The sequence below is a fragment of the Rhinolophus ferrumequinum genome, chromosome 9, assembly GCF_004115265.2.
Source record: "Rhinolophus ferrumequinum isolate MPI-CBG mRhiFer1 chromosome 9, mRhiFer1_v1.p, whole genome shotgun sequence".
Taxonomy (NCBI): domain Eukaryota; kingdom Metazoa; phylum Chordata; class Mammalia; order Chiroptera; family Rhinolophidae; genus Rhinolophus; species Rhinolophus ferrumequinum.
The window spans coordinates 80,731,114-80,755,996 of NC_046292.1; the positions used below are offsets into that span (position 1 = coordinate 80,731,114).

Consider the following 24,883-nt stretch of genomic DNA (forward strand, 5'->3'; position numbering starts at 1 on the left):
GCCACCTGTCAGTGTTGTGTGCACTTTGTCAATTTACTTTCCTACTTTTCTCAGCTGTATAATTGGCAATTAGGAAAAATGTGAGTACTGAGAAAACAAAAAGGGTGGGGGAGGGAGAGAACAGCAGTATAGTGAGGATTAGCACTGGCTGTTCCCTGTGAGCAGCGCACTAGTGTGAATACAGTGCTTATGTACTGAACGAGGACACTTTCTATATGAATCCTCTGTGTATTCTGTGCATTTATATATAAACTCTATAGGGTTGGTTGACTACATAGAACTATGTTTTAATTTCTGGATAATTCTTTTCAAAGGTAATTTAGATAGGTGCTTTTTCTCCTGACCTGAGAATCTTAATTCCCCAGGTAAAATGGGACTCCAGTTTAGAAGTCTTTTCTGTGCTGTTTGGCCCCATTAGTTTTGGGGGCTTTTAGCAACATGTTTCTAATTACTTTTGCTAGATTAGAGCAGTGCCCAAGAGTAGATTAGAAAATATTTAGACAGGGAGACTTGTAACGAGGGCCTGGGCTCATATGGCCAGAATGTAAAGGAAGCAATTAAAAGTATTCATTCATATTTGAGCCTTAGTCTGTTTCTTTGCCTTTATAAAATTCATTTTTGTGTGTTAAGGTCTCATACTGAAGTTTTGGAATAAGGGTAGTATCTTTGTGTTGTAGTTTTCTTTAGATTTTGTATATAATAAATGTGAATTTTCTTTGTGGTGTTAATGTGTTGTATTTTCTTTGGTTATGCAAAATTCATTTAGCTCTATTGGTAAACATAAGAAAACTCAGTAGCAATGCTGGGATTGTGGGGTAAATTATGGTTTACTATAATTGTATTTTTGAAATTGCTACCTTACAGGTAATCATAAAGCCCTGATTGCTTTGTACTTAAAGAACAGTCAGACTTGGAAAAAATTTTTGAAGACAAGTGACGAGTTTTCTTTATTATAACAGTGTTTTTTATACCTTGGGATCTTCAAGGGAAATAAATTTTTAAATACTAAATTGCTTGGGACCATTATCCAAGATATACATACTTTTACATATTGTGCTATACATATTATGTAGGTTCAGCTATAAATAGTGCTTAAATTTATTAAATATATATAATTCCTGCAAAATTAATTATTAAATTGCTGTGGGGGGGATGTCTGTGTGCATATTTATAAATACTATATAATCTATAAGTAGTGCTTCAAGTTATTGTATTAATGGTATATAATTTCCTGCAAGTTTCGTATCCAAAAAAAAATTTTAAATGCTTATAACCAGATGCCTCCCGTGGTCAAAATAAAGCTGCAATAAAGTACTTCTAGATACTTACCTTACAGCAAGGTTACGTACTTCCCTATAAACCTTCAGGAGACGTTTCTGAAAGGATGTTTCCTTTTCAGTGTTAATTATGTTGATTTGTATAAAACTTAAAATTGTTTTTGATTCAAGTTAAGGCAGGATTATTTTAAACTAGTCATTCCTGCTTAGTCAGCAAAAAATGTTTATCACCATCAAAATTTAGCTAAATAGCATCTTGCCACAGAATAGCCAGTACTTTAATCTTAACCCACAGACCACTTTTCAAACCGTACATTTTCATCAATCTGAATCTTGTCTTGCATATTTTTATTCTTCTACTCTTAATTCTATTTTTTTCCTCTTCTACTTTGAATCCTGAACTTGCTTCCTTTTTTTTTTTTGCTTCATTCCTTCTGGAATTTTTCTTTCTCCCACCACTTTGCAACCTCAGAACCAACAGTGGAATGAAATCACATGGAGCCTTACCAGTCATAAATCACTGCTTTTGCCCTTTGTCATCAACTATGCCTATTAAGGACTGTTTAGTAATTTTATTAATTGGAAATCTACATAAACTTAAAATATGAACATCTCACAAGGAGAAATGACCAGCTTCTATGAGTTTGGCCACTTTCACCATTAGTTCCTTTTTCCATCTTTGGCAAATTTTGATAATTACTACACGTGTACAACTGTTGACAAATTTCTGGTATGAAGGATCCTGAAAACTTTAATTTATTGGCAAATTTTAAAGTGTTTGACCTATGAATTATAAATTACCGCTCCAAAATTGTGCTCTATCGTCTCTCATGGTCACCATCACCCCTACCATGGTGCTCCCTACCAACCCAAGTAACACTCACCACTATGCCTTGGAAACAGTTAGGTAGCCTCAGTTGGGTCCTTCCCACAACACACACCCCCAAAGAGGAAGAATCCATCAGTAAAACTTTTACCGAAAACCTCATGCCTTTTTCTGTTAATGTCAACTGACCTTGCTCAAATAGAAGAGAAATGCTAAATATTCCTTATTCCTCTCCTGTAAATACCAGCTAAGAAATTCTATCATAGTTAACATGGAAATAAAAGATTTAGAGGATCTAACACTTTAAAAAGTCTAATTCTGAAAGAATTTTTCTTCTAGTTGAATACCCAGTACCCACCCGCATTACCTTATCAGAGTAAGCATTAATCATTTGCTTAGAAACTATCTTTGCTAGTTGTTAGGTAGTTAAGAGTGACATATGCATTGGTAATGGTGTAAGTAATGCAGTGTTTTCCTGGTAATTTTTTTTAATGTCTTGCTAATTGCTATTTCCATTTTTAATCATCTTTCCCCAGAAACTCACAATCTGCCAAAGCAACCTCCTCTTGCCCTAGCAATGGGACAGGCCACACAATGTCTAGGACTGATGGCTCGATCAGGAATTGGATCCTGTGCATTTGCCACAGTGGAAGACTACCTACATTAGCTATGCATTTAAGGAGCTCACACTTATATTGTGGCATATAGTCAACATGGAAGTAGACCAGCTCTGCTGATTTGAAATTTAGATTTTTTTAATTATGTACTGGGGACAGGTTTTTGTCGCTTTACATTGCTTCCTAGTTTACAGCATGATGCAAATGATTTTCTAACTTAGTGTTAGGAGAAATTATTTTCCATCTTTAACCTCTTAGTTGTCTAAGAGTTAAATATTACTGAATCTCAGACGTTCAAATTGATCATCACAAATCCTTTAAAACAATTACCTAAAAGAAACCAAAAAATCCTGCCTTCTTTGTTGGGGGGGGAAGGGGGGAAGGAAATGGAGCAAGTTGTGTTGTGTTAGCATGTGGGTGATGTAAACTTCAAATTGGGCAATGTTCCGACCCCCGCTCCCATATAAGCATTCAATCAGTGTAACTTGCAAAATGCATAAACATCTGACAGTTTGAATTGATAGTGTTGATGGAAGAAATCATTTTTAATGTGTACTGTAAAACTTGAAATACTCAGGAGCTGAGTGAATACGTTTGTTGCTACTTACAATCCCAACCTGTTAGTCCCAGTAGTTTTGTTTTAACATGGTCTTTTCAACTTTGTTTCCTGTTTAACTACCAACGACTTCTGTTGTAGACTCACAAGTTTAACTGTTGTATTATAACAGTATTACATGTCAACGGTGTGGTTATGACCTTTATTTATATAAAAACCAAATATTTAGTCAATTTACCGTGTCTTAATTTAATCTTTGTACACCTTCCATTTTTAAGTGCTTAAATGAGTACTATATTGCAATAAAAATGTAGTGATATAATTAACCAGCCATTAAAAATTTACTTCTCCAGATATTATTAGAGTGTCAACTGAGTTTATATATTAGGTACTTGCATACTTATGATTAATATAAAATTAGAGCGATGTTTTAATTTTAGAGTGATTTTTACTATAAATCTGAGTTCTACAACCTAAGACTGCCTTCAGTTTACTGGCTTCTCTGTATTATGGTCAAACATGATATTGTGAGTGACAAAAAAAGAAAAGGGGAAATTAATCTCCTTATTTTCACATTCATAATAAGAGAGGTTACTTGCTAGTAAAGCAACTCGCAAACTAGTTAAAAGTAACCTTGCAACACGCTGTTCAACAGTGTACCCCATCCCCTGGTTGACTGGTTTGTACACTGAGGATTGACCCTTCATTAAGAAGAAAAGGTATTGATCTGCACTTGGATATTGCACTTTTTCACAGTTATTTCTCTTGCTCATTCTGTATTTTGTGAAGCAAATTCTCATCAGTAGCACCGAGAAACTAAGGCACCTGAGAACTGCAGACAAAGACTTTTCACGGATGTCCATTTCTCCTCCTCCTCCCTGCCATTCCTGCCACACATCAACTGCGGGCTGGGGGAGAGGGGGAGAAGAGGTGCCCTTACTCGTGTTGCTTATATTCAATTAAATGGATAAACAAAAAGAAATGGAAACAATTCATTTTAAACTGCTGTTTCTTCCAGGACCCTCAAAGACTAAAGGCGCACCTGTAATCAATCCAGAATGATCGCATGTGACGGGGTAATTCCACAAATTATGATTTGTGTAATGACCCTTTACAATGATTTATAAATGATTTATTAGATTTTTTAAGACAAGTCAATCTTCTAAACTATTAAGTTTTACACATCCAAAGTTCTCATTCTTCATTTAGCTTTGATCTACTTCTTAGAAGTTTTTCATCTTTCTGACCATCCACCGTTTTTTAAACCTCTTAGCATTTTGTTTTTTCTGGGTTCCTAGAATAGAAAGTTTGTGCAGTAAGAATATTAGAGAGATAAAATTCCCAACAAACAGTTCAAAAATTTTCAAGATACTCTTTATGAGTAGAAATATTAAAATTACATCTGTTAAATATGTATACATACTACACTGACCTGTTTTCAGACGCAATTAAAATATTAATATAGAAGCCATTATAAGCAAAAAAGATACTTTGTAATTATTTGAGTATTTATCTCCTTAAAAAAGAACATCATTCAATATATAAAACAATCAGAGCAAAGAGAATAAAGCTGGACCTTACCCCAACCATTATTCAAAAACTGGGCTGCAGCCTTTTTCACTGGTAACCTCTTGTTGTCAAGAGACAGGAACTTATTTACTAGAAAAGAGAATTATTATATTATTTCTTTGTTTACTTGCAGTAAAAAGTGAGAAAAACAGTCCATAAGGAAATTTACCAGTAGTTCTGTTGGTTCCTGGACCGTACAAAGAATTTTGTATGAAGGCTTTGGCTGCTTGTTGCCTTGAATCTCTCAGATCTTGATCTTTTAGCCTTAGAGCCCAGTAGCTTTTATTCTGGCTGGTGATCAATACAAAAGGGCAAAAAGAATGAGGTTGATTGATAACATGCTTACTTCAAAATAAGGTATTTTTGTTGTCTCAAAAAGTGCGTGGAAAAACCAAAATCTTGATTTTGTATATGCGCAGATAACGAATAAAACTAAATTACAGGGCTATTTTATAAGAAATAGACTAATATTCACATTTTGGTAGAGCAAATTATTTTGTTTTTATATAAATACCACAATTTGTTTTCCCACAGAGGATCCAATCTGAAATTGCTAATTAAAATATTTTCCCAAATAAGCCAAAACTCTCAAAAGGTCACCTTCATATCCTACAGGGGAAAAAAAAGACTCTTCTTACCTGACAGACTGAACTTTTTGTACTTTAGCTTTCTTGGAATCACTTCCTTTTTCACATTCTTCATTTTTCTTCTGTAAATTAACTAAAAAATTGAGTTTTATTTCTAGTTAGCACTTATGTAAAAATAAATCGGGAGCATTTACTGGAGTTCACATTAAATACCTACTACACACCAATCTGATGCAGTTTTTATTTGTAAGAAATATAGGGAATAGGCCCAACCTAAACTTGGCCAGCTTTGTTCCCATGCTCTCTAAGGGCTATTTGACTGCAAATATCTGCAAATGCACTTGACACTTACACGAGAAATTATTTAAATTAGAATAGTTCATACCTTCTTTTAACTTGCCTGGTGATTTCTTTATGCTAAGAGGAGAACAACAACACAAAAATTGGTATGGCAGATAGCAAAGATTATTCAACTTGTTACACAATTTCCTCTGGTTTTACAAATAGGATAACTCCCACCCCTTTCATTACCACCATCCTCAGTTTTTACTCAGGATCTTTAATCAGTTTTAGAAAGCAAGTCACTCCCCAATGCACTACCACCAACTCCCAATCCACAAACTAGTATATTCTTGGATGGGAGTATCTTCTCAGAATTTAAAATTTGAAAGCATATTAGCAAGCTACCAAAGAAGCAGACTGCTATGGTTAATGGGAGTTAAGAAAGAAGGAGATATAACACGTCACTTGAAACACAAAAAGTGAAATGTGATAGGCTTGCCTCACTTCATTTGGAGAAATCACAAAGGATTAATGCAACAATTTAAACACAAGACAAGGACTAGCCTTGAGGAGTCTGGTCTGAGAGACAAATGCAAACTGAGGAAACACTATGAGATGCCTGTACACAAGCACTTGCACAGTAGAAAAGCTACAAAAGAGGAAGTAATGGGGTGAGTGGAATGAGAGAACACAGAGGTAACGTGGGCTTGGTTGTGATGAATGGGGAATTGGCCACCAAATACATGTTAGGTTGGTGCAAAAGTAATTGCGGTTTTTAAAGGTTAAAAACTGCAAAGACCGCAATTACTTTTGCACCAACCTAACGTTTAATATATTTGAGATCTGAGTAACTTTCAAAACGTTCTATAGAAAATCTGAGAACCACTGGCCTAGGTACACAGATACAACACTATGCTTCTGAACTTAAAAGCATTAAGGGGAGACAACGGGGATAGAAAAATGACATATTTAGAAGTCTAAATTTACTCAGGTTTGATTCTGTGGGATAGATGAAGAGGAAAATGACGCGTTGGCTTTAAACACTGAGTGGATGCAAAGCGACTAAATGGGGAAAAGGAGGACGGACAAGTTGGGGACAGGTAAAGGCAAGGATGGGACAAGTTGAGTTTTAGGAGTCTGGATAAGTGTCTGCTACTACACTGAATGATAAATTTCAAGACACTTGTTTTATTCACTACTATCTACCCTACCCGTAGTACAGTGACAGTTGCTCAACAACTGGTTGAATAAATACTCTGAGATCAGGAACTCAGAAGCTAGAGTCAGCAGTGGGAATGAACAAAAAGAAATGGCAAAAGACTGTAAAGAAGTGAAATACTTCCCTCCACCTTTCCCACCAAATTCAAACATGTACTGCGTAGCTAATTTAGGCTTTATTATTTCTTCAATTACATGGATTCAAATACATGTCTATACCAGTATGGAATTCAAAGACGGGTGTATGTAAGCAAATAACAAGATTCATTACTTACTTAGTCTGTGAAACTGTAGTCAACTTCTCTAGAATGGAGTCTGGAAGGAGCTTCCTTTTCTTAAAGACATTTAAAGTCAAAAAGTGAGGTGCATGACATACCATGGGACAACATACCCTGGGCTGCTTCTGAAGTTACAGATGTGAAGGACAGCCTTATCTCGCGCAAGTGAATGAATGAGGCTGACCGCTGCCCCCACTGTATCTCTAAGCTGTGGGACAACAGGAATCACAAAACTTATTCCACATTCTTTGGAAAACGTGGTGAAGACTGGAATGGGTCCCCACTGTCTGCCAACGCTCAGGTCACTGTCACACACTGAAAGCAGTTAAGTCACGTCCATCTGGAGTCAGTCCTCTATGGCTAATCTTCCAAACAGAACAATTATATTCTGTTTGTACGGCCCTTGGCTTACACAGCACCTCGTTTCAGTCTAACAGCAAGCCAGCTGCAGGTAAGAAAACTACCTCCGCGAGGCGAAACGGCTGGTGTCACGGCGAGCTGAGTGTCAGAGTGACAGTCACCGTAAGATTTCAAATTCACGCCTCTTCTCACTCCCATTTTCAATCGGTGGACAGCAAAGTATACGAACATTTTTGTTTTCACCGATGTCAGAAGGAATATTAACGCCTTCTTCCCCACCCCCATATCCTACCAGCTTTTGCATCAAACATGGGAATTCTACCCTATGCCGGCTTGTAAAAAGGAGATGCCTTCCTACATGCCAACCTTTTGTTCGATGAACAGCTCCTCGCGTCGCTTCCTCTTTTCTTTCAAAAGTGTTTTATCCCTGAAAGGAAGGGTGACAAGTCAGAGCGGAGAGACACAAACGGGGACGGAAGGGGACGGTTCTCCGGCCCGGCCGTAGGCTCCGAACCTGCGCGCTGTCTCCCGAACTCGCCGCTCCTCTTCTCTCGCTTCCGCCTGGGCGCTGGCGAAAGTAAGCTCCTCCGGGGCTTCGTCGTCAAATTCTTCATCCCCTTCGTCGTCTTCCTGCAGCGGCTCGGCCGCCGCGCCGCTGCTGGGCTGCCCGAGCAACAGGCCGTGCTCCGCCTCCTCCTCCGAGGTGGGCTGGCTCTCGTCCACCATCGCCGACGCCGACGCCGGGGCGCGGGACGCGCGCGGCCGAAGCTGCACCATGGCCCACGCCGCGCCGGACCGTCTGACCTCTGACCTGGAAGCAGCCCCCCGCAAGCCCCGTGTGGGGTGAGGAGTAAGCCACGCTGGTTTCATCGCCCCCTACAGGCTCGGAGGCCCATTGAGAAAAGGGAGGTGAGAGACGGCCCAAGACTAGCGGAGGCGCACGCGCAGGGCGGGGGAGGGCGTGGCCTAACGAAAGCCTGAGGGTGTTTCCTTCCGGAGGCCGCTAGATTCCTCCGGGCTCGCGGCGGCGGCGCGCCGGCTGGGAGAGCTAGTGGGGATGGGGCTTGTTGCCTGGCAGGCAAGACCTGTCGTGCTGCCCTCTAGGCTGGGATGCTGAGAGGAGTTGGCTGGGTCCGCGCGCTCCTCGAGGCGGGCTGGCGCGGGTCACACCATCCGGTGCCCAGAAACTCGGTGAGCGCAAGCCCCAGTCGCCCTCTCGCCGCCTTTTTTTTTAGCACCGGATCCGCTCGGTTGATCCAGTTAATCTGTATTTGCAGATGTGGCTCCTCCCTTCACTCCGCACTCCACGAAGTGGCGTTTCAAAGGGAAGAAATGCGCTATAGCGACAGGACCTTGATGCCTTAAAGTCCTGCTGTCGCCGACGAGACCAAGTTGGCAGACATAGGTCATCTGTCCTCAGCACCAAACGTATGCTTGGCGACACGGGTCGCCGTTTCCTGGCCTCCCTGACCGCCAGCCCCGAGTACCGCTTGTCCATGCCTCTGTTCCGTTCATCACTGACACTCCCCGTTTGAGTCCATTTGAGTGTAAGCTCCGTGAGAGCAGCACCCCATCTGTGCCCTGCTGTAACCCCAGGACCTTGAACAATGGCTGGTCCGTTGCAAATCCTGAATCTGGTAAAAGAATGACTTCACTGTTACGTAGTGAATGCAACCCTAGTACTATTTATTTAGCCTCCAAGTATATTTCATTTTTTGGCATACACGGCCCCTTGTGATCTGTGTTTATCTTCTCCCACAACAGTCAACGATTCATCCTTCTCGGAACAAACCAGCCTGTTTGCCACTTGCCGTGCGTTGTTACATGCTGTTCCCTCTACTGATAAACACTCCCCAGTGTGCACTCCTGTTTATACCTCAACCCCCACCCATGCTGACTCCTCCTTAAAAGCCTTTCAGACACCTTAACATCTGCCTCATCCCCACTTGGCCCATCTCTAATTGCATTTTCCTCGGAATCTTGCACAATTTTCTATTACTGTAGTTTCCATACAGTATAATAGTTCACATGACAGTTGTTCCAACCGTTCTGTGAAGTCCTTGGGGCTAAGATCCACGTCTTACTAATTTTATTTCTAGCGTCTATCATATGGTACATGTTCAATAATAGTAAATTGAATAATTTCTACTTCACATACATTTTGTATTTTCAATTCTTTCATCTTCTCTAAGAAAAGCAAAACATGAACAAAAATGTCAAAGCACGAAAACGAAAAATAGCTGCTGGTGCCAAAGGCCCAGTATGAGAGGAATGACAAAGGACAGTTCTAGAGTATCTGGGCCTTGGTCAGATAGAAATTGAAAATTAAAAATATAGTCAGACTCTCTGAGACAGTGTGTTGACTTCCATTACTGCTAACACTAGAAAATGTATCAAGTTTTGAGAAACCCAACAACAAACCTATTAGAAATGAATACTGGCACTAGAAACTAATATAAAAAACTTAAAAAAATTTTTTTAAGTGAATGACGGTATTTTATGTACAAAAACTACATTAGAGTCAATACAAGTGCCCTCAGCGTACATGCTTTGACCCACCCATGTGAAATGTGAACCAAACCGTAAAGGTGCTTGGCTGGCCCTTCAGACTCCTTGTAGGTTATGGACAGTGCTCTTGCCCATGCAAAGGACCTTTGGGATTTATTAAAAGGTATGACTTGCAAATGCAGTATAAAGTTTTATGTGACAGTGCCTTGTCGTCTCTTTCCACAAAAGCCAAAGTGGGTAACATTGAATGCAGTTTTGTAAGGGGCTGACGTGATGTGGCCCAGGTGTGTAATCACCCAGGGAACCCACCTGATCCAAGGGACCGTGTTATGTGTGACCTTCCTACACTGTTTACTAACGGTTGCTCCCCCGAGTCAGGCCTCTGATGTTTGCGGGACAGCAGGCTTTCCAAGGGCCCTGGGTGTTGCATTAGGTGGTGGGGCTAGAGGCGAGAACGGCATTTTTTACTACTTTACTCCAAGGTTAAGTCCCATGGGAAACACTCCCTTCAGAATTCAGTGTCTGGGAAAGACTGGCAGACCCCATTGTATGTTTATATTTAGAAAGAGTCAACCATCACCTCTCCCTTTCCTCCCTGGCTGCTAAGAAGGCGAGTGCTAAATTTTAGGCAGTTGTGTTTATCCTTGGAGTCCACATACTTGCATCGTTTTTTTCATCCTGACTTTTTTCCTTTTTATTACTTTTCTCCTCCTTCCTTGCATGAGTTCTTATTGTATTCCACATACTTTGAGCTAAAACAGCCAATCAAGGTAAATACTGAAAAGAAAAAGTCCCCCAAAAAGATATCTCTTGGGGTCACATCTTTATATAATAAATTACCTACCGTAGAGAGTGATTTAATTTTCCTCCAAAACTTGTACAAAAATCAGAAATACCAAGGTTTTACCCCTCTACTTAAAGTATCATTGAACAAATAGCAAAAATACAATTGAGATAATCTCATTTTTAAGACACTAATTACAACTTTTTTCCCTCCCAATAACAAACCAACCAAGCACAGCAGAGGTATTTTATGTTTAAGTTCAAACCGAATAACATGCGTTAACTTTACAGTTCTCTGATTTCTTGTAAATACGTTTGCTATTGTTACCTCTAAGACCCTATCACTGATCAACAGGTTGAATCCCGCCAGGGAATCAGAGGATGTCTTTAGATCTTCCAGTATTCATCTCACCATCCACAGGATTGTATCTCCTGTTTGTAGCTTGGTACTTAGATGTACTATAATTTCTAACGTCCTCAGGACAATTAAGAAACTGTTTCAGTTTCATGAGGAGCAAGGGCTTCAGGAAGACTCTTACCACAGGGCCCCTGGAAATGAAACCTGAAACACAAGGACAGATGCAGTTAGGAGCAAAATCAACATACTACATCAGCAAGTTACACATTTTTTTTAAGATTTTTATCTAAAAATATAGCTAACATAACATATATATCAGTTTCAGGTATACACAATAATTATTCAACATTTATATACCTGAAGAAGTGATCACCATGGTAAGTCCAGCAACCATCTGACACTGCACCATGCTATCACAATATTGACTATATTCCCCATGCTACATCCCCACGACTTACTGTTTTACACCTGGAAATTTGAATCTCTTATTCCACTTCACCTTCCCCCGCCTTTTAAAATTTATCAATTACAGCTGACATTCAATATTATATTAATTTCAGTTGTACAGCATAGTGGTTAGCCATCTGTATAATTTAAGAAGTGATTCTCCCTGACTAGTACCCACCTGGCATTATCCATAAGTTATTACCATATTATTGACTATATTCCCTGTGCTTGTGCTTTACTTTACGTCCCCATGACTATTTTGTAACTACCAGTCTGTATTTCTTAATTCCTTCACTTTTTTCACCCTGCCCCCTAACTCTCCCATCTATCACCCCAACAAATCTAGTAGCCATCTGACACCATACACACTTATTACAACAATATTGACTATAATCCTTACGATATACCCTACACGCCCATAACTACTTTGTAACAACCAATTTGTACTGCTTAATCCCTTCCTCTTCTTTCACACACATCCCCAAACCCCCTCCCATCTGGCAACCATCAAAACGTTCTCTGTATCTATGAGTTTCTTTCTGTTTTGTTTGTTTATTTTGTTCTTAGATTCCACATATAAGCGAAATCACACTGCATCTGTCTCGGTCTGTCTTATACTCCACTCAGCACAATGCCCTCCAGGTCCATCCATGCCGCCACAGATGGCAAGAACCCATTCCCTTCCCTGGCCCAGCAATATCCCATTGTATGTATGAACCACCTCCTCTTTATCCATTCTTGGTCGACAGACACCCAGGCTGCCTCCACATCTTGGCCAATATAAACAATGCTGCAATGAACATATGGATGCACACGTCCCCTCAAAGTAGCATTTTGGGTTTCTTCAGATAAATACCCAGAAGTGGGATACTGGGTCCTTCTTTGTCTCTTTTTATAGCATTTGTTTTAAAGCCTATTTTGTCTGGTATAAGTATTGCTACCCCAGGTTTTTCGGTTTTTTTCCATTTCCATTTTCATAAAATATTTTTTTCCATCCCTTTACTTTCTATTTGTGTGTGTCTTTCAATCTGAAGCAAGTCTTGTAGGCAGTATATGGAAGGGTTTTGTTTTCTTATCCAATCAACCATCCTGTGATTTTTATTGAAGCATTTAATCCACTGAAAGTAGTTGTTGATAGATATGTAACAATTGCCATTTTATTATTCGTATTTTTTATCTCCCCTCCACCCCCAATCTTAAAGAAGTCCTTCTAACATTCCTTGTAATACTGGTTTGGTGGTGATGAACTGCTTTAATTTTTTCTGGTCTGGAAAGCTCTTTATCTGTCCGTTGATTCTAAATGATAGCCTTACTGGGTAGTGTTGGTTGTAGATCCTTGCTTTTCATCACTTTGAATATTTCCTGCCAGTCTCTTCTGGCTTGCAAAGTTTTTGTTGAGAAATCAGCTGACAATCTTATGGGAGCTCCCTTAAAAGTTACTGTTAGGTTGGTGCAAAAGTAATTGCGGTTTTTGTGATTATTTTTAACCTTTTAAACCACAATTACTTTTGTACCAACCTAATAGTTGCCTTTCTCTTGCTGCTTTTGGGATTCTTTCTTTATCTTTAACCTTTGCCATTCTAATTATAATGTGTCTTGGTGTGGGTCTGTTTGGGTTCATCTTGTTTGGGACTCTCTGCATTTCCTGGACTGGTAGGTCTATTTTCTTTGCCATGTTAGGAAAGATTTCAGTCATTATTTTTTCAAACAGGTTCTCAATCCCTTGCTTTCTCTCTTCTCCTTCTGGAGATGTGAATGTTGTTACACTTCGTGTTGTCCCAGAAGTCTCTTAAACTATCCTCATTTTTTTTTCATTATTTTTTCTTTTTGCTGTTCCAATTGGGTGTTTTCTGCTACCTTGTCTTCCAAATCATTGATTCCATCCTTTGCTTGATCTAGTCTGCTGGTGAGTCTTTCTAGTGCATTCTTCATTTCAATTATTGTATTCTTCACTTCAATGGATTCTTTTTTATGGATTCTATGTCCTTTTTTATGCTTGCTATCTCTTTGTTGAAGTTCTCACTGAATTTCTTGAGCATCCTTATAACCATTGTTTTGAACTCTGTCTTTGGTAGGTTGCTTGCCTCCATTTCATTTAGTTCTTTTTCTGGAGTTTTCTCCTGTTCTTTCATTTGGGACATGTTTGTTTCCTCGTTTTGGCTGCCTGTTTGTTTGTATGTATTAGGTAAGTCGGCTACATCTCTTGCCATGTGGTCTTATGTAGTATGTACCCTGTGGGGCCCAGTGGCACAGTCTCCCTGGTCACCTGCTCCAGGTGCTCCAGGGGTGTCCTTTGTGTGGGTTGTGTGTGCTTTCCTGTTATAGTTGAGCCTTGATTGTTATTGGCACATTAGTGGGTGCTATTGATCCTCAGGCTGATTGGCTGTGGTGTTTGGCCATGTCCACAGCTTACGGGCTGCTATGCAGGGGGTCTTACCCCACAGATGGCGGAATTCACCCCAGCAAGCTCTGGTGCCTGTTGAGACGGCCATTTGGGTGTACCACTTGTGGAGATAATTGGACAGTGCTCTGCTGTGGTCGGAGGCCAACCTCCAAGTATGTTGGTTCTAGGGCCTATTGGGAGGGGTTCTGGTGCAGCCCCAGGTCACCCACTGCCTGTGACTGGCCAGGGACTAGCTGGTAGGAGCTACAAAGTGACCCACGGTTGGTCGCTGCCTATACTGGACCTGAAGGTGTGTGGGAACTGAGGAGAACTGTCACCATTAATGGGCCTGGGGTAGCTCCACAAAAAGCCAGGACACTCCAAGGCCTGCTGCCACCTGCTGCAGGTTGCCAGCTCTGAAAAGGTTCAGTTGATAAAGCCTCCTGCATTACGGAGTTGGGTTTGACGGGGTCTCAGTGAGTCAGCATGGCACAGCTGTGGAGCTCACCAGGCCAATCAGACTCAGATTTGGCTTTAAGCTTAGGGGGCAGGCTCAACACAGGAAAGATGGCGCCCATCTGCTGGTTGCATGGGAAAAAGGATCCCGCACAGGGAAAATGGCAACTATCTTGTAACTCACATTCCAAAGTCAAACACCTCAGTCCGACCACCGTATGTCTCCAATGCCCCGAGTTACTATCCCTCCACCAGAGCCCAGGGTGAGTACCTACAAGCGAGTGAATCTGTGTGCGGTCCCTTTAAGAGGACAGCTGGTTTTCCAAGCTGCCTTCTGTCCCACCTAGATGGTTGGAGTCCCCACTGTTTTTCACAACCAGATGTTGTGAGGGCTCCTCTTCCCAGCACCAATACTCCTGGCTGGGGAGCCTGGTGTGAGGCTGAGGTTCCTTGCTCCTCTGTGGGGAACCTCTGTGGCCGAGATGTTCCTCCCAATTTTCCTCTGCCATCCATTGATGTGGGGCCAGCCTGTTTGGCATTTCTGCCTCTCCCACCAGTCTCGATGCAGCTTCTTCTTTATATCCATAGTTACAAAACTTGTTCAGCTAGATTTCAGATGATTCTCCAGGTTGATTGTTCTATAATTTAGTTGTAATTTTGATGTGTTCACAAGATGAGGCAAGCAGTGTTTACTTACTGGGCTATCTTCGATCATTCTCCCTACTCCTCCATCTTGACTGGCTCAGTTACACATCTCTTAATTACACGCAGAGTAAAATCCAAATTCTCAAATTTATGGTATTCGGGATTTTTGTGTCTTCTTTCATCTAGCTTCTGACAACTCAAAATGTAGAGGTTTCACTATGGGTTGGCCCTTGTGACCAAAGTAATTTAGGAAACCAAGTGCCTAGTATTTAGGGGCTATAAATAATAATTTTATTTTAACGGGTAGAGGGAGACATAATTGTAAAGTGTATTTTGTGATTGTATTGCCAAAGTTATAATTGAAGTTGTAAAGTTTTACAATATCTATATACTACATTAAAACAGCATTCAAATGTACTGAGGACAAGAGAAACATAGCCTCATGCACCACGCAGACCATAAGGATTTTAGCTGAGTCAACAGACCTCTCAAACCATCCACTGGACTTCACAACTAGCTCTGACTTGTAGTCAGAAAAATAGAGGGGGGGGGGGAGCGAGGAAGAGGAGGAGGAAGAGGAGGAGGAAGAAGAAGAGGAGGAGGAGGAGGAGGAAAGAGGTTAAAGAAAAAGAAGAAAAACCAATGATTTCTGCTTCCTTCAAGAGAAAATACTTAGGACAGGGAAAAAAAACCCAACTCTGAATAAGAAATAAAAGCAGGGTTTTCTAGTATATTATTAATAAGACAGCCAAGTGAGCACAATTAAAAGTGAAAAAAGCGTTTGCTCAATGTAATTCATCATCCATATTGATACAACGCAAATCGTGAATACCTTAGCCCTTAAGTCCTCTCTTCTCTCCAGAGTGCCGCTAATGGACGTCCCTTATGTCCACATCCCAAATGGCACTTCCGCTCCTTCTGCCACCTACAGCTTGTTGAACACTGGCCACTAGAAAGCTCCTCACCAGCACACTGGTTACAGTCCCTTGAGGACTCTCCAAGAATTACAGCCAGGCATGGAGAGCTTTTAGGGAATTCCCAGACCCTCAATCCCACGCGGTCTCTTCCCCAAGAAAGCGACTTTCCACATTCAGTCTTCAGTCTTCTCCCACTTCGCAAAGTAATGCTGTACCCCTCACCCACCCCAAACCTTACAATAGTGCCTTATCCCACAATGTGAAAACCTATGGGATGCCAAATAAAGAGACGTTTGAAATACTAACGTAGAGCAGAGAAAACAAATGGTTTCCAAAGACTGGGTAACACATCCTTACACAAGTATAGCCGTTCCATTCTTGCTTTCAATAAAACTGAAGGAGGGTCTGATAAAATTGTCAGTTAATAGCTAACTAAATGAGATATAAAATTACTATGGGTATTTTAGCGTATAACTTGAAAAGAGGTCCAAAATCTGAGTGGCAATGCCATATAGGGGTTTATGTGGCCCAGCTTTCTCAGTGTTTCCATCTATAAAAAGCAGGGGTTTATGTCACCCAGCTTTCTCAGTGCTTCCATCTATTAAAAGCAAAAACTAAGAATTATAATTGACATTGAAATGGTGAAATTGAGCTTGGCCAGTAAAAATCTGCCCTACCATCCCTCAGACGGGAATAAGAGACACAGATAAAGCCAGCTGCAGAGTTAAATAGGATACAGTATTTTTTCCCAGGACAAGTTGTGCAGTGTCGTTAACTCCCTTTATTGAGTAACTATTAAAACGTACTTTTTTACTTTAACTACATACTTTTTTTTAGAGGAAATTTATTCTCTAAAATCATAAAGTATCAGAAACCTCGCTGTTTGAAATTAAAGCAGCAAAGAATGAACTATCCCCTTGTTCCTGGAGGAGCTATCACTTTGTCCTTGAGACTCGGCCTTTATTTCCAACCTAGGTGCAGAGCTTCAGATAAGGGGTGTCTGGGTACAACAGTTCCATCTACCTCCACTTTGTCATTTCCAAGGACACGGAACCCTGAGTCCTCTTTGCCAGCCAGACCAGACAGAATCCCTTTCCACAAAGTCCTGCCAGTTGCTGTCTATCAAAACCTGCTTCATTTAAGTTTCATGTAAATTCCACCCTCCCAACAAATCCTGTAATTCCATCTTCTCTTTTGTTTGGGGACATGCCCCCTCATTCCTGTGGCGTGGAAGGAATCTCCCTCATTACGTTGAGTTAGTAAACCTGTCTTCTCAGACTACAGGTTCATTTCTGGTGACTGCAGGTTATAACATGAACTCCGTCTCCTAACAATACGTACATGGACACACGAACTAATTTAAACAAATTCAGGTCCCATGCATCTATTGAGAAATGCATTTCCAATAAAATTTTACTTTTATGGAAGTATTAATTAAAATTTATCATTTATTTGTTGTTTTCAATGACATACTACAAATTACTGTAGTGATAATTCAATCTAACAGAAATTTTTAACAACTTTTTTTTAAGTTTTAAGGAAACTGAAAATAATTAAATAATTCATGATATTTTGTTGCAAAGTATTACGGGGTAGTCAACAGATTTTCCAGCATAAAAATATATTACATTAGTACAAATGTGTGTGGTGGAAGTAGAACAGAAGTACAAGTTCAAAGACAAAAAGAAAAACTGAGACAGCTCCACTTGTTAAAAGGGCGGATATATTTATTTTGTGAATGGATGATGATAGCTATCCAGCACTTGTGCCATTCAGATTTGCCTGGATACATTTCCAACCACAAAAGTTTTATTTTAAAATGTACGTATTTTATTTCCAATACTCTTAGTGTCAAATCTTTTTTAATGATTTAAAAAGAATTTAAATGTCAAGTTTAAAAATGTGACAGAGGTACATGAACAAAAATGTTTGAAGACCCCCGTTCTAGCACCCAGTGCACTTTCCCCACCCCCTCCTATCGTGGAATACCCAAGGCTACTATGTTCCAGAATCTGTTCATGCCACTTTTAGTGGTTAATGTAATTATCCAATTTAAAATTATGTAATAAACTGCACAAATATAGCTGCTAAAAGAGGGTTGTTTCTAGGAAAATTAATTGAATACTTTGGAAAGACTCAGTGAGTCACTAAAAATAATTCTGTTAAATTTGCTGTAGGTGGAAAAGATTGCGTCACAAGTTTCTTTTTGTACGTTTTCTCCACTTAAAAAAAGAGAAGAAAAATCAAAACCAGAAGTTGTAATCCAGTGTTTTCCAAGATTTCCTGATGATAAAAGTCGCCTGAGGCACTTGTTAAATATACAGATAAACAGTCCTCTTGCCCTAGAAATTCTGACTCAGGAAATGTACACTGGGGCGTCGGGATCTGATTTTCTTGGTTGTCTGTTTTGTTTTACAATAAGCGCTGGGGTGATTTTTATCTTCCGGGAAATCCGGGGAACACCCAGAAGCTTATGAGTATGATTTTCACAAGAAAGGTGAGCTCCAATCAGCAGATTCCTACTCAAAGAAAAGGCCCTTAGCTCTATTAAAGAAAAAAAAATGAATGAATGTACATTTATGCTTTTAAGTGAAAATAAAATATTTCAGGTATCTATGTGTCCTTTTCTTATTATTCTTGCTTTAAGTGACTTTTTTTTTTTTTAAATCAACAGACCACTAAGGGTCCAAATGCACGACTAAAAGGGCCCTTATTATTGATCCTTGATAATCCAGCTACATAGGGCACTAGACTTCCCTGTAAAATGTGGTCAACTGTAAATTAAAAGAAGTAACCTCTTTACACTTGATGAGTAAACACATAATTAAAGCAGTCTATAAAACCATTTTCTGGCTGACAATGTCTTCTAAGCTCCACCAACAGTGGTGGCACTTTCTCTGGGGGCATTTCTTCCCCCACACAAACATGGTACTTCCTTCCCTTCCTACCCACCTCTTCTGGGACTTCCTCCCTCCGCTCCAGCCACAATGACCTCTTTGCTGTCCCTCCAACCTCTCAGTCACGCTTCCCTTGGAGCCTTTGCTCCAGGTGGTCCCAGCGTCTGGAAAGGTCTTAGCCCAGGTCATCTCTTTAGCTAATGCCTTCATCTCCTTCAAGTCTGCTCAAATCTCTTCTCAGTGAGGCTGGCCTTAACGACCCCACTGAATCCTGTAAGCTGTCTGCATCCCACCCCCCAACTCTACCTTTGCTTCTTCCAGTAGCTTTATCACCTACCTCCTCACATGCTGTAGAATTTGCACATTTATTATGCTTGCTGTTTACTGTTTGCCTCTGCCACCTGAATGCATCTTCACATGGTAGAGTTTGTGTTTTGTTGACTGATACATCTTATCCTAAGCACCTAGAACAGTGTCTAGAACATAGTGGGGACTTAATAAATAAATTCCAAAGTTTAGAGAAATAAAAAGATGAACAACGTGAAGGTTGCAGGGTGTGGGGGGTCCATGGATCTTGGCAGTCCCTGCACACCAGCCTAGGAGGAACGCAAGTCCCATTTCTGCCTCAGCAAATGCACTGACCCTTCCATGCCAAGGACCCCTGGGGTTGATGATTAACAGTCAAAATCTTAAAGCCTAAATCTGAAAATGCCTAGTGTGTACACTAACAGCAATAATTTATCAGAAGTCATCCAACACACCCATCGGGGATGGGGAAAACGACAAAAACAAAACTGGAACTCATTAACATATTTCAGTGAGGCAAATCCTATGACTGTCTCTCAATTAGGGTTGGGACAAAGAATCGAAAGAACTTTTGCAAAATCTAAAGAGTCTTCTGAGATCCAAGTTTAAAATGTTGGTAGCATTCTGGCTACCTATTTAGGTAATAAAGAAAATCAGGTGAAAGCAAACGTTATTCCAATTTTTATTTTTCTCATTAACTGAGAGCAGGGGTTGGCAAACTTTTTTCTGTAGAGAGCCAGAGAATAAATATTTTAGGCTTTGCTGGCCAGACAGTCTCTGTTGCAACTACTCAATTCTGTTGTCGATCAAAAGCAGCGTAGACAATACATAAACACATGGCCATGGCTGAGTTCCAATAAAACTTTATTTATAAATACAGATGGTAGGTGACTTTGGCCTACAGGCAGTAACTTGCTGGCCTCTGACAGAGAATTCAACCAAAATCTGTTACATGTGAGATGTAAGAGAAAATTCTGCCATTGGGTTTAAATTAAGCTGTGGGTTTAAAAAAGCCACCCAGTGGCTCTAGGCTTGGTTCTCCACTTGAAAAACAGAGTAGGGTAAGATGGTCACCCTAGTCTCTTCTAAATGTCAGCTTTGATGAATCCCAGATAAAAGCATTGCTGGCTTCACTGGTAAGTTATATTCATCTGGGAAAATTCCCGGACTTAGTGGTACAGACATACTCAGCTCCCCAAAGAAGCCAAGAAACAGATGGTTGTTCTGTGGTTGGTACTGGTTGATGGGTAACTTGTCAAATTTGATCAAAGTTTCTTCTAACCAGCAAGCAGCCTATTCTGGATATTTCATATAAAAGGAATCATACAATATGATTCCTTTGTCTAGTGTGTCTGGTTTCTTTCACTCGGTATAAAGTTTTCAATGGTCATCATTATGTGGCATGTATCAGCACTTCGTTGTTTTTATGGCTCCATAATATTCTATTGTATATATACCAAATTCTGTTTATTCATTCATCAGTGGAAGGGCATTTGGGTTGTTTCTACTTTTTGATTATTTTGAACAATGCTGCTATGAACATTCATGTATACATTTTTGTGTACACGTTTTCATTTCTCTTGGCTATCTACATAGGAATAGAACTGCTGGGTCATATGTTAACTCTGTATTTAACCTTCTGAGCAGCTGCCAGACTGCTTTCCAAAGCAGCTGTGCCATTGTACGTTCCCACCAGCAATGTATGAGGGGTCCAATTTCTTTACCAACACTTATTTTCCTCTTTAAAAATTACAGTAGTCCCCCCCCATATCAGCAGTTTCACTTTCCACAGTTTCAGTTACCTGCAGTCAACTGCAGTCCAAAAATATTGCATGGAAAATTCCAGAAGTAAACAATTCATAAGTTTTAAATTGCATGCTGTCTGAGTACCTCACTTCATTTCACCACATAGGCATTATATCATCTCATCACAAGAATATAGTACAATAAGCTTTGCTGAAAGAGACTACATTCACATAATTTTTATTACAGTATATTGTTATAATCATTCTATTTTATCAGTTATTGTTGTTAATCCCTTACTGTGCCTATTTTATAAATTAAACATTACCATAGGTATGTATGCACAGGAAAAAAAACATAGTGTGTATAGGGTTTGATACTATCTGTGGTTACAAGCATCCACTGGGGGTCTTGGAACGTATGCCCTGCGGAAAAGGGGGACTACTGTATAGCCCTGCTCGTGGTTAAGTAGCATCGTGTTGTGGTTTTAATTTGCATTTCCCTAATGATTAATGATGATTAGCCTCTTTTCAATGTGCTTAATGACCATATGTATATATTTGGAGAACTGTCTATTTAAATCTTTGGCCCATTTTTCAATTGGGTTATTTGTCTTTTTATTATTAGGTTGTGAGAGTTCTTTATATATTATGAATATAAGTCCCTTATCAAATATTAGACTTGCAAACATTGTCTTCCATTCTGTCTTTTTCACTATATTGATGGTGTCCAGTGAAGTAGTTTTTAATTTTGATGAAGTCTAATGTATCCATTTTCTTATGTTACCTGTGCTTTTTGATGTCCTATCAAGGAGGCTTTGACTAACTCAAGGTCACAAAGATTTATTCTTGTATTTTCTTTCCAGAATTTTATATTTTTAGCTCTTATATTTAGGTCTGTGATCCATTTAAGTTATTTTTTGTATATGGTGTGATGAAGGGGTCCAATTTTATTCTTTTACACATGGCTATCCAGCTGTTCCAGCACCATTTGTTAAAAAGACTATTCTTTTCCCTCATTGATTTGTCTTTGTACCTTTTCAAAAATCAGTTGACCACAAATGCAAAGGCTTAATTCTTAGCTCTCAGTTCGACTCCACTGCTCTATATGTCTATCCTTATGTCAGTACCACATGGTAACTTTCTAGTAAGTTTTGAAATTGGAAGTCTGAGTTCTCCAACTTCATTTTTCTTTTCACTTTGGCTATTCTGCGTCCCTTGCACTTTCATGTGAAATTTAGGATCACTTTCTCAATTTCAGCAAAGAAGCCAGCTACAATTTTGACAGGGACTGGGTGAATCTGCAAATCAACTTGACGTATATTGCCATCTTAAACGTATTAAGTTATCCATGAACATGAATGTGCTTCCATATGTTTAGTTCTTCTTTATTTTTTTCAAAAAACATTCTGTAGTTTTTCAGAGTATAAGTTTTACATAGAGGGTGATTTTTAAAAAGGGTGTCTTCCTAGTTCCCACACATACACACAAATGAAGAACTATGGACTGAGAACACAGGCTATCGCTGATTACAGAGACCTGGAGAAGTCTAGGACCAACGCCAGCTAACTCGCCTACCGAGGCTCATACTGAAGAGTTTCTACACAGCCTGTGGCACATTTTTTTCCCAGTGAAGACTTAGAACAGAGGTTCTCATCCTGGCTGCACATTAGAATCACGTAGGGACCTTATAAAAGTCATGATGCCCAGGCTACACCTCAGATCAATTATATCAGAATCTCATGAGAGTGGTGCCCAGTGGTCAGTATTTTAAAAACATGCAGCTGAGGGTGAAAACCACTGATTAAAGCAATAACAACAGTTTCAGTGAAGTATATATATTCCATATATCCACATATATATATATATATATACACACACACACACACACACACACATACATATATATAAAAATGTACGTATGTATGTATGTATATATGTGTGTGTGTGTGTGTGTGTATATATATATATATATTATTTATATTCTACCTTATTCTAGAAAGGAATTAAGCAGACTGACTATAACATATAAACCAAATTAAAAGAAAAGGCAAAAAAGCAGGGGTGAAAAAAGAAAGCAAAACAAAGGTAAAGCTGTACAATGGCACCTAAAATGAGATGAAAAATGCATACCATGATGATCTGTTCTTTCCACACAAACATGGGCCACAGGACCAATAATATGGTCACAAATACAAATAGTCTCGGTAATTAGACCAAAGAGGAATTTGCCCAAGTAGCCTCACAATGAGAGCAGCGGGCGGTGGAGTTCCGCCAGGCTAACCTGCTAAGCCTTCATCTATATGCCATGACTAAATCTAGCTGAAAAGACAAATGAAAGCAACGTCTAAGGAATCACGAAGAGCGCTCAAAATGTGAAAAAAATAAAAGTCCTGTGGCAAACCACCGTAAAAAGACAGAGTCACCGTAATCTACAGTTAACGATATTCTGTTCTTCCATAAAAGCAACTATACAGACCAAATAAAACACAACTCTGTGTCTTTTTAAAAATTAGAACAGTAGGTAAAATCTCTTTAGCTGACCACGTTCAACCCTGCTCAATACCTGCCATCTCCCACCTTGGAAATCCTTGTACCTGAATGTGTTGGTGGCTGGGGTGGTTTCCATGTTAAATTCGGCCACTGGCACACCCCTGGCTGACACCTGGGGGGCAAACATGGCAGCAGGATAAACCACAGAGGAAGTTCCCACCTACAAAGCAAACAGATGGAAATGGACAAATGAGCAAACTATGGGGAAAAGAAACATTTTTTCAGAAAACCTCACATAAGCTGGTGGTTGCAGGCGTGAGGAAAGCTAAGCTGGCTGGGATAAATGGACAGTGTTTCAGGGACAAATGGGAAGTTAGGCGGCGTCTTTTTGGCTGATCACTGGAATTCAGGAGGACAACCGCTGTGAAAAGGAGAGTTGTGCAAAAAGAGAGTGGCCAAGAAATGACTCAATCATCACCTTTTGGGGGTTAGTTTTATTTTTGTTTCTGCTCTTTGAAGTGATGCAAATAATCTATGTTCCATTTTTTTTTTTGTTAGATAATTCAAAGAATAAACATCATGTCTTTCACAATCCTACTAACAGCAAGATAACCACTGTTGACATTTTGATGTATATTCATTCAGGTTTTTACCTATGAATATCCGTTCTTCACAAAAATGGGAAGAAATGGCCAGCTTTTCCCAGTCATCTATCATGAACACTGACACTACACTCAGCTGGGAGGCACTCAGTAAATACTGGCTGAACGAATATGCACACATGAGCGAGGGCCTCTGCTTTTAAAGATGTGTTAAGGAAAAGGTGAAATATATCTCCCCCTTGTCCAATTAATTCCACTTCTAGGGAATTTGTCCTAAAGAAATAATTTGAAGAGCATGCTAAGAGTTATGTCTGTTGACATAGACATATATGTTATGTCTGAAGCTATTCACCACAGCATTGTTTTAAAACATCAACATCTGAAACAGCCTAAATGTCCAACAATAGAGGATTGGTTAAATATATCATTTACATTCATGCACTAGAACACCATGCAGCCAATTAAAAGACGATGTGCATTTGGATGTATTGACATGGAATATGCTAAGTGAATGGCTACGTGATTGACGGAGTTTCAAAACAGAACATATAGTATGAACGTGTTTCTTAATTTTAATCAATATGTGTACATCTGCATGAAAAAGGTTTAGACCAGGGGTGGGCAAACGTTTTCTGTAAAAAGCCAAATAGTACATCTTTTCAGGCTTTGCAAGCCATATAGTCTCTGTCACAAACATTCAACTATGCCATGTAGTGTGAAAGCAGCCATGGACTGTATGTAGAAGAACGTATTGTGTTCCAATAAAACTTTATTTA

At 39.7% G+C, this 24,883-nt stretch overlaps 3 protein-coding genes across 5 annotated transcripts in view; 1 reads left to right on the forward strand and 2 right to left on the reverse strand.

Annotated features, from left to right (window-relative positions):
* Positions 1 to 3,630, forward strand: part of RANBP9 (RAN binding protein 9) — an 81,331-nt gene extending 77,701 nt beyond the window's left edge. The window contains exon 14 of the mRNA XM_033115926.1: positions 2,640 to 3,630. Coding sequence (XP_032971817.1) covers positions 2,640 to 2,770 — 131 coding nt within the window. The 3' untranslated portion in view covers positions 2,771 to 3,630. The remainder of the gene's footprint in view (positions 1 to 2,639) is intronic.
* Positions 3,631 to 4,386: 756 nt separating this feature from the next.
* NOL7 (nucleolar protein 7) lies at positions 4,387 to 8,465 on the reverse strand. The gene is made up of 8 exons (XM_033115930.1): positions 8,085 to 8,465; positions 7,937 to 7,997; positions 7,208 to 7,266; positions 5,818 to 5,849; positions 5,484 to 5,565; positions 5,015 to 5,136; positions 4,858 to 4,935; positions 4,387 to 4,570 (listed from the first exon to the last, which is right to left on the reverse strand). Exons 1-8 carry the CDS (start codon positions 8,438 to 8,440, stop codon positions 4,500 to 4,502), a joined length of 861 nt encoding a protein of 286 aa, XP_032971821.1. The 5' UTR covers positions 8,441 to 8,465; the 3' UTR covers positions 4,387 to 4,499.
* Positions 8,466 to 11,094: 2,629 nt separating this feature from the next.
* Positions 11,095 to 24,883, reverse strand: part of SIRT5 (sirtuin 5) — a 35,354-nt gene continuing 21,565 nt past the window's right edge. For all 3 annotated transcript variants that reach the window (XM_033115928.1, XM_033115927.1, XM_033115929.1), the window contains 2 exons: positions 23,610 to 23,725; positions 11,095 to 11,423 (listed from right to left, as the gene is read on the reverse strand). In XM_033115928.1, the coding sequence (XP_032971819.1) occupies positions 11,348 to 11,423; positions 23,610 to 23,725 (192 nt within the window). In that variant the 3' untranslated portion in view covers positions 11,095 to 11,347. The remainder of the gene's footprint in view (positions 11,424 to 23,609; positions 23,726 to 24,883) is intronic.

Excerpts from the sequence above, each read along its gene's own strand:
- NOL7 (XM_033115930.1), bottom strand. The coding sequence starts at position 8,440 with ATGAAACCAGCGTGGCTTACTCCTCACCCCACACGGGGCTTGCGGGGG. Across the intron at positions 5,566-5,817 it reads ACCAGGCAAGTTAAAAGAAG|TTAATTTACAGAAGAAAAAT; the intron begins GTATGAACTATT and ends TCAATTTTTTAG. Across the intron at positions 4,936-5,014 it reads AGGAACCAACAGAACTACTG|TAAATAAGTTCCTGTCTCTT; the intron begins GTAAATTTCCTT and ends TCTCTTTTCTAG.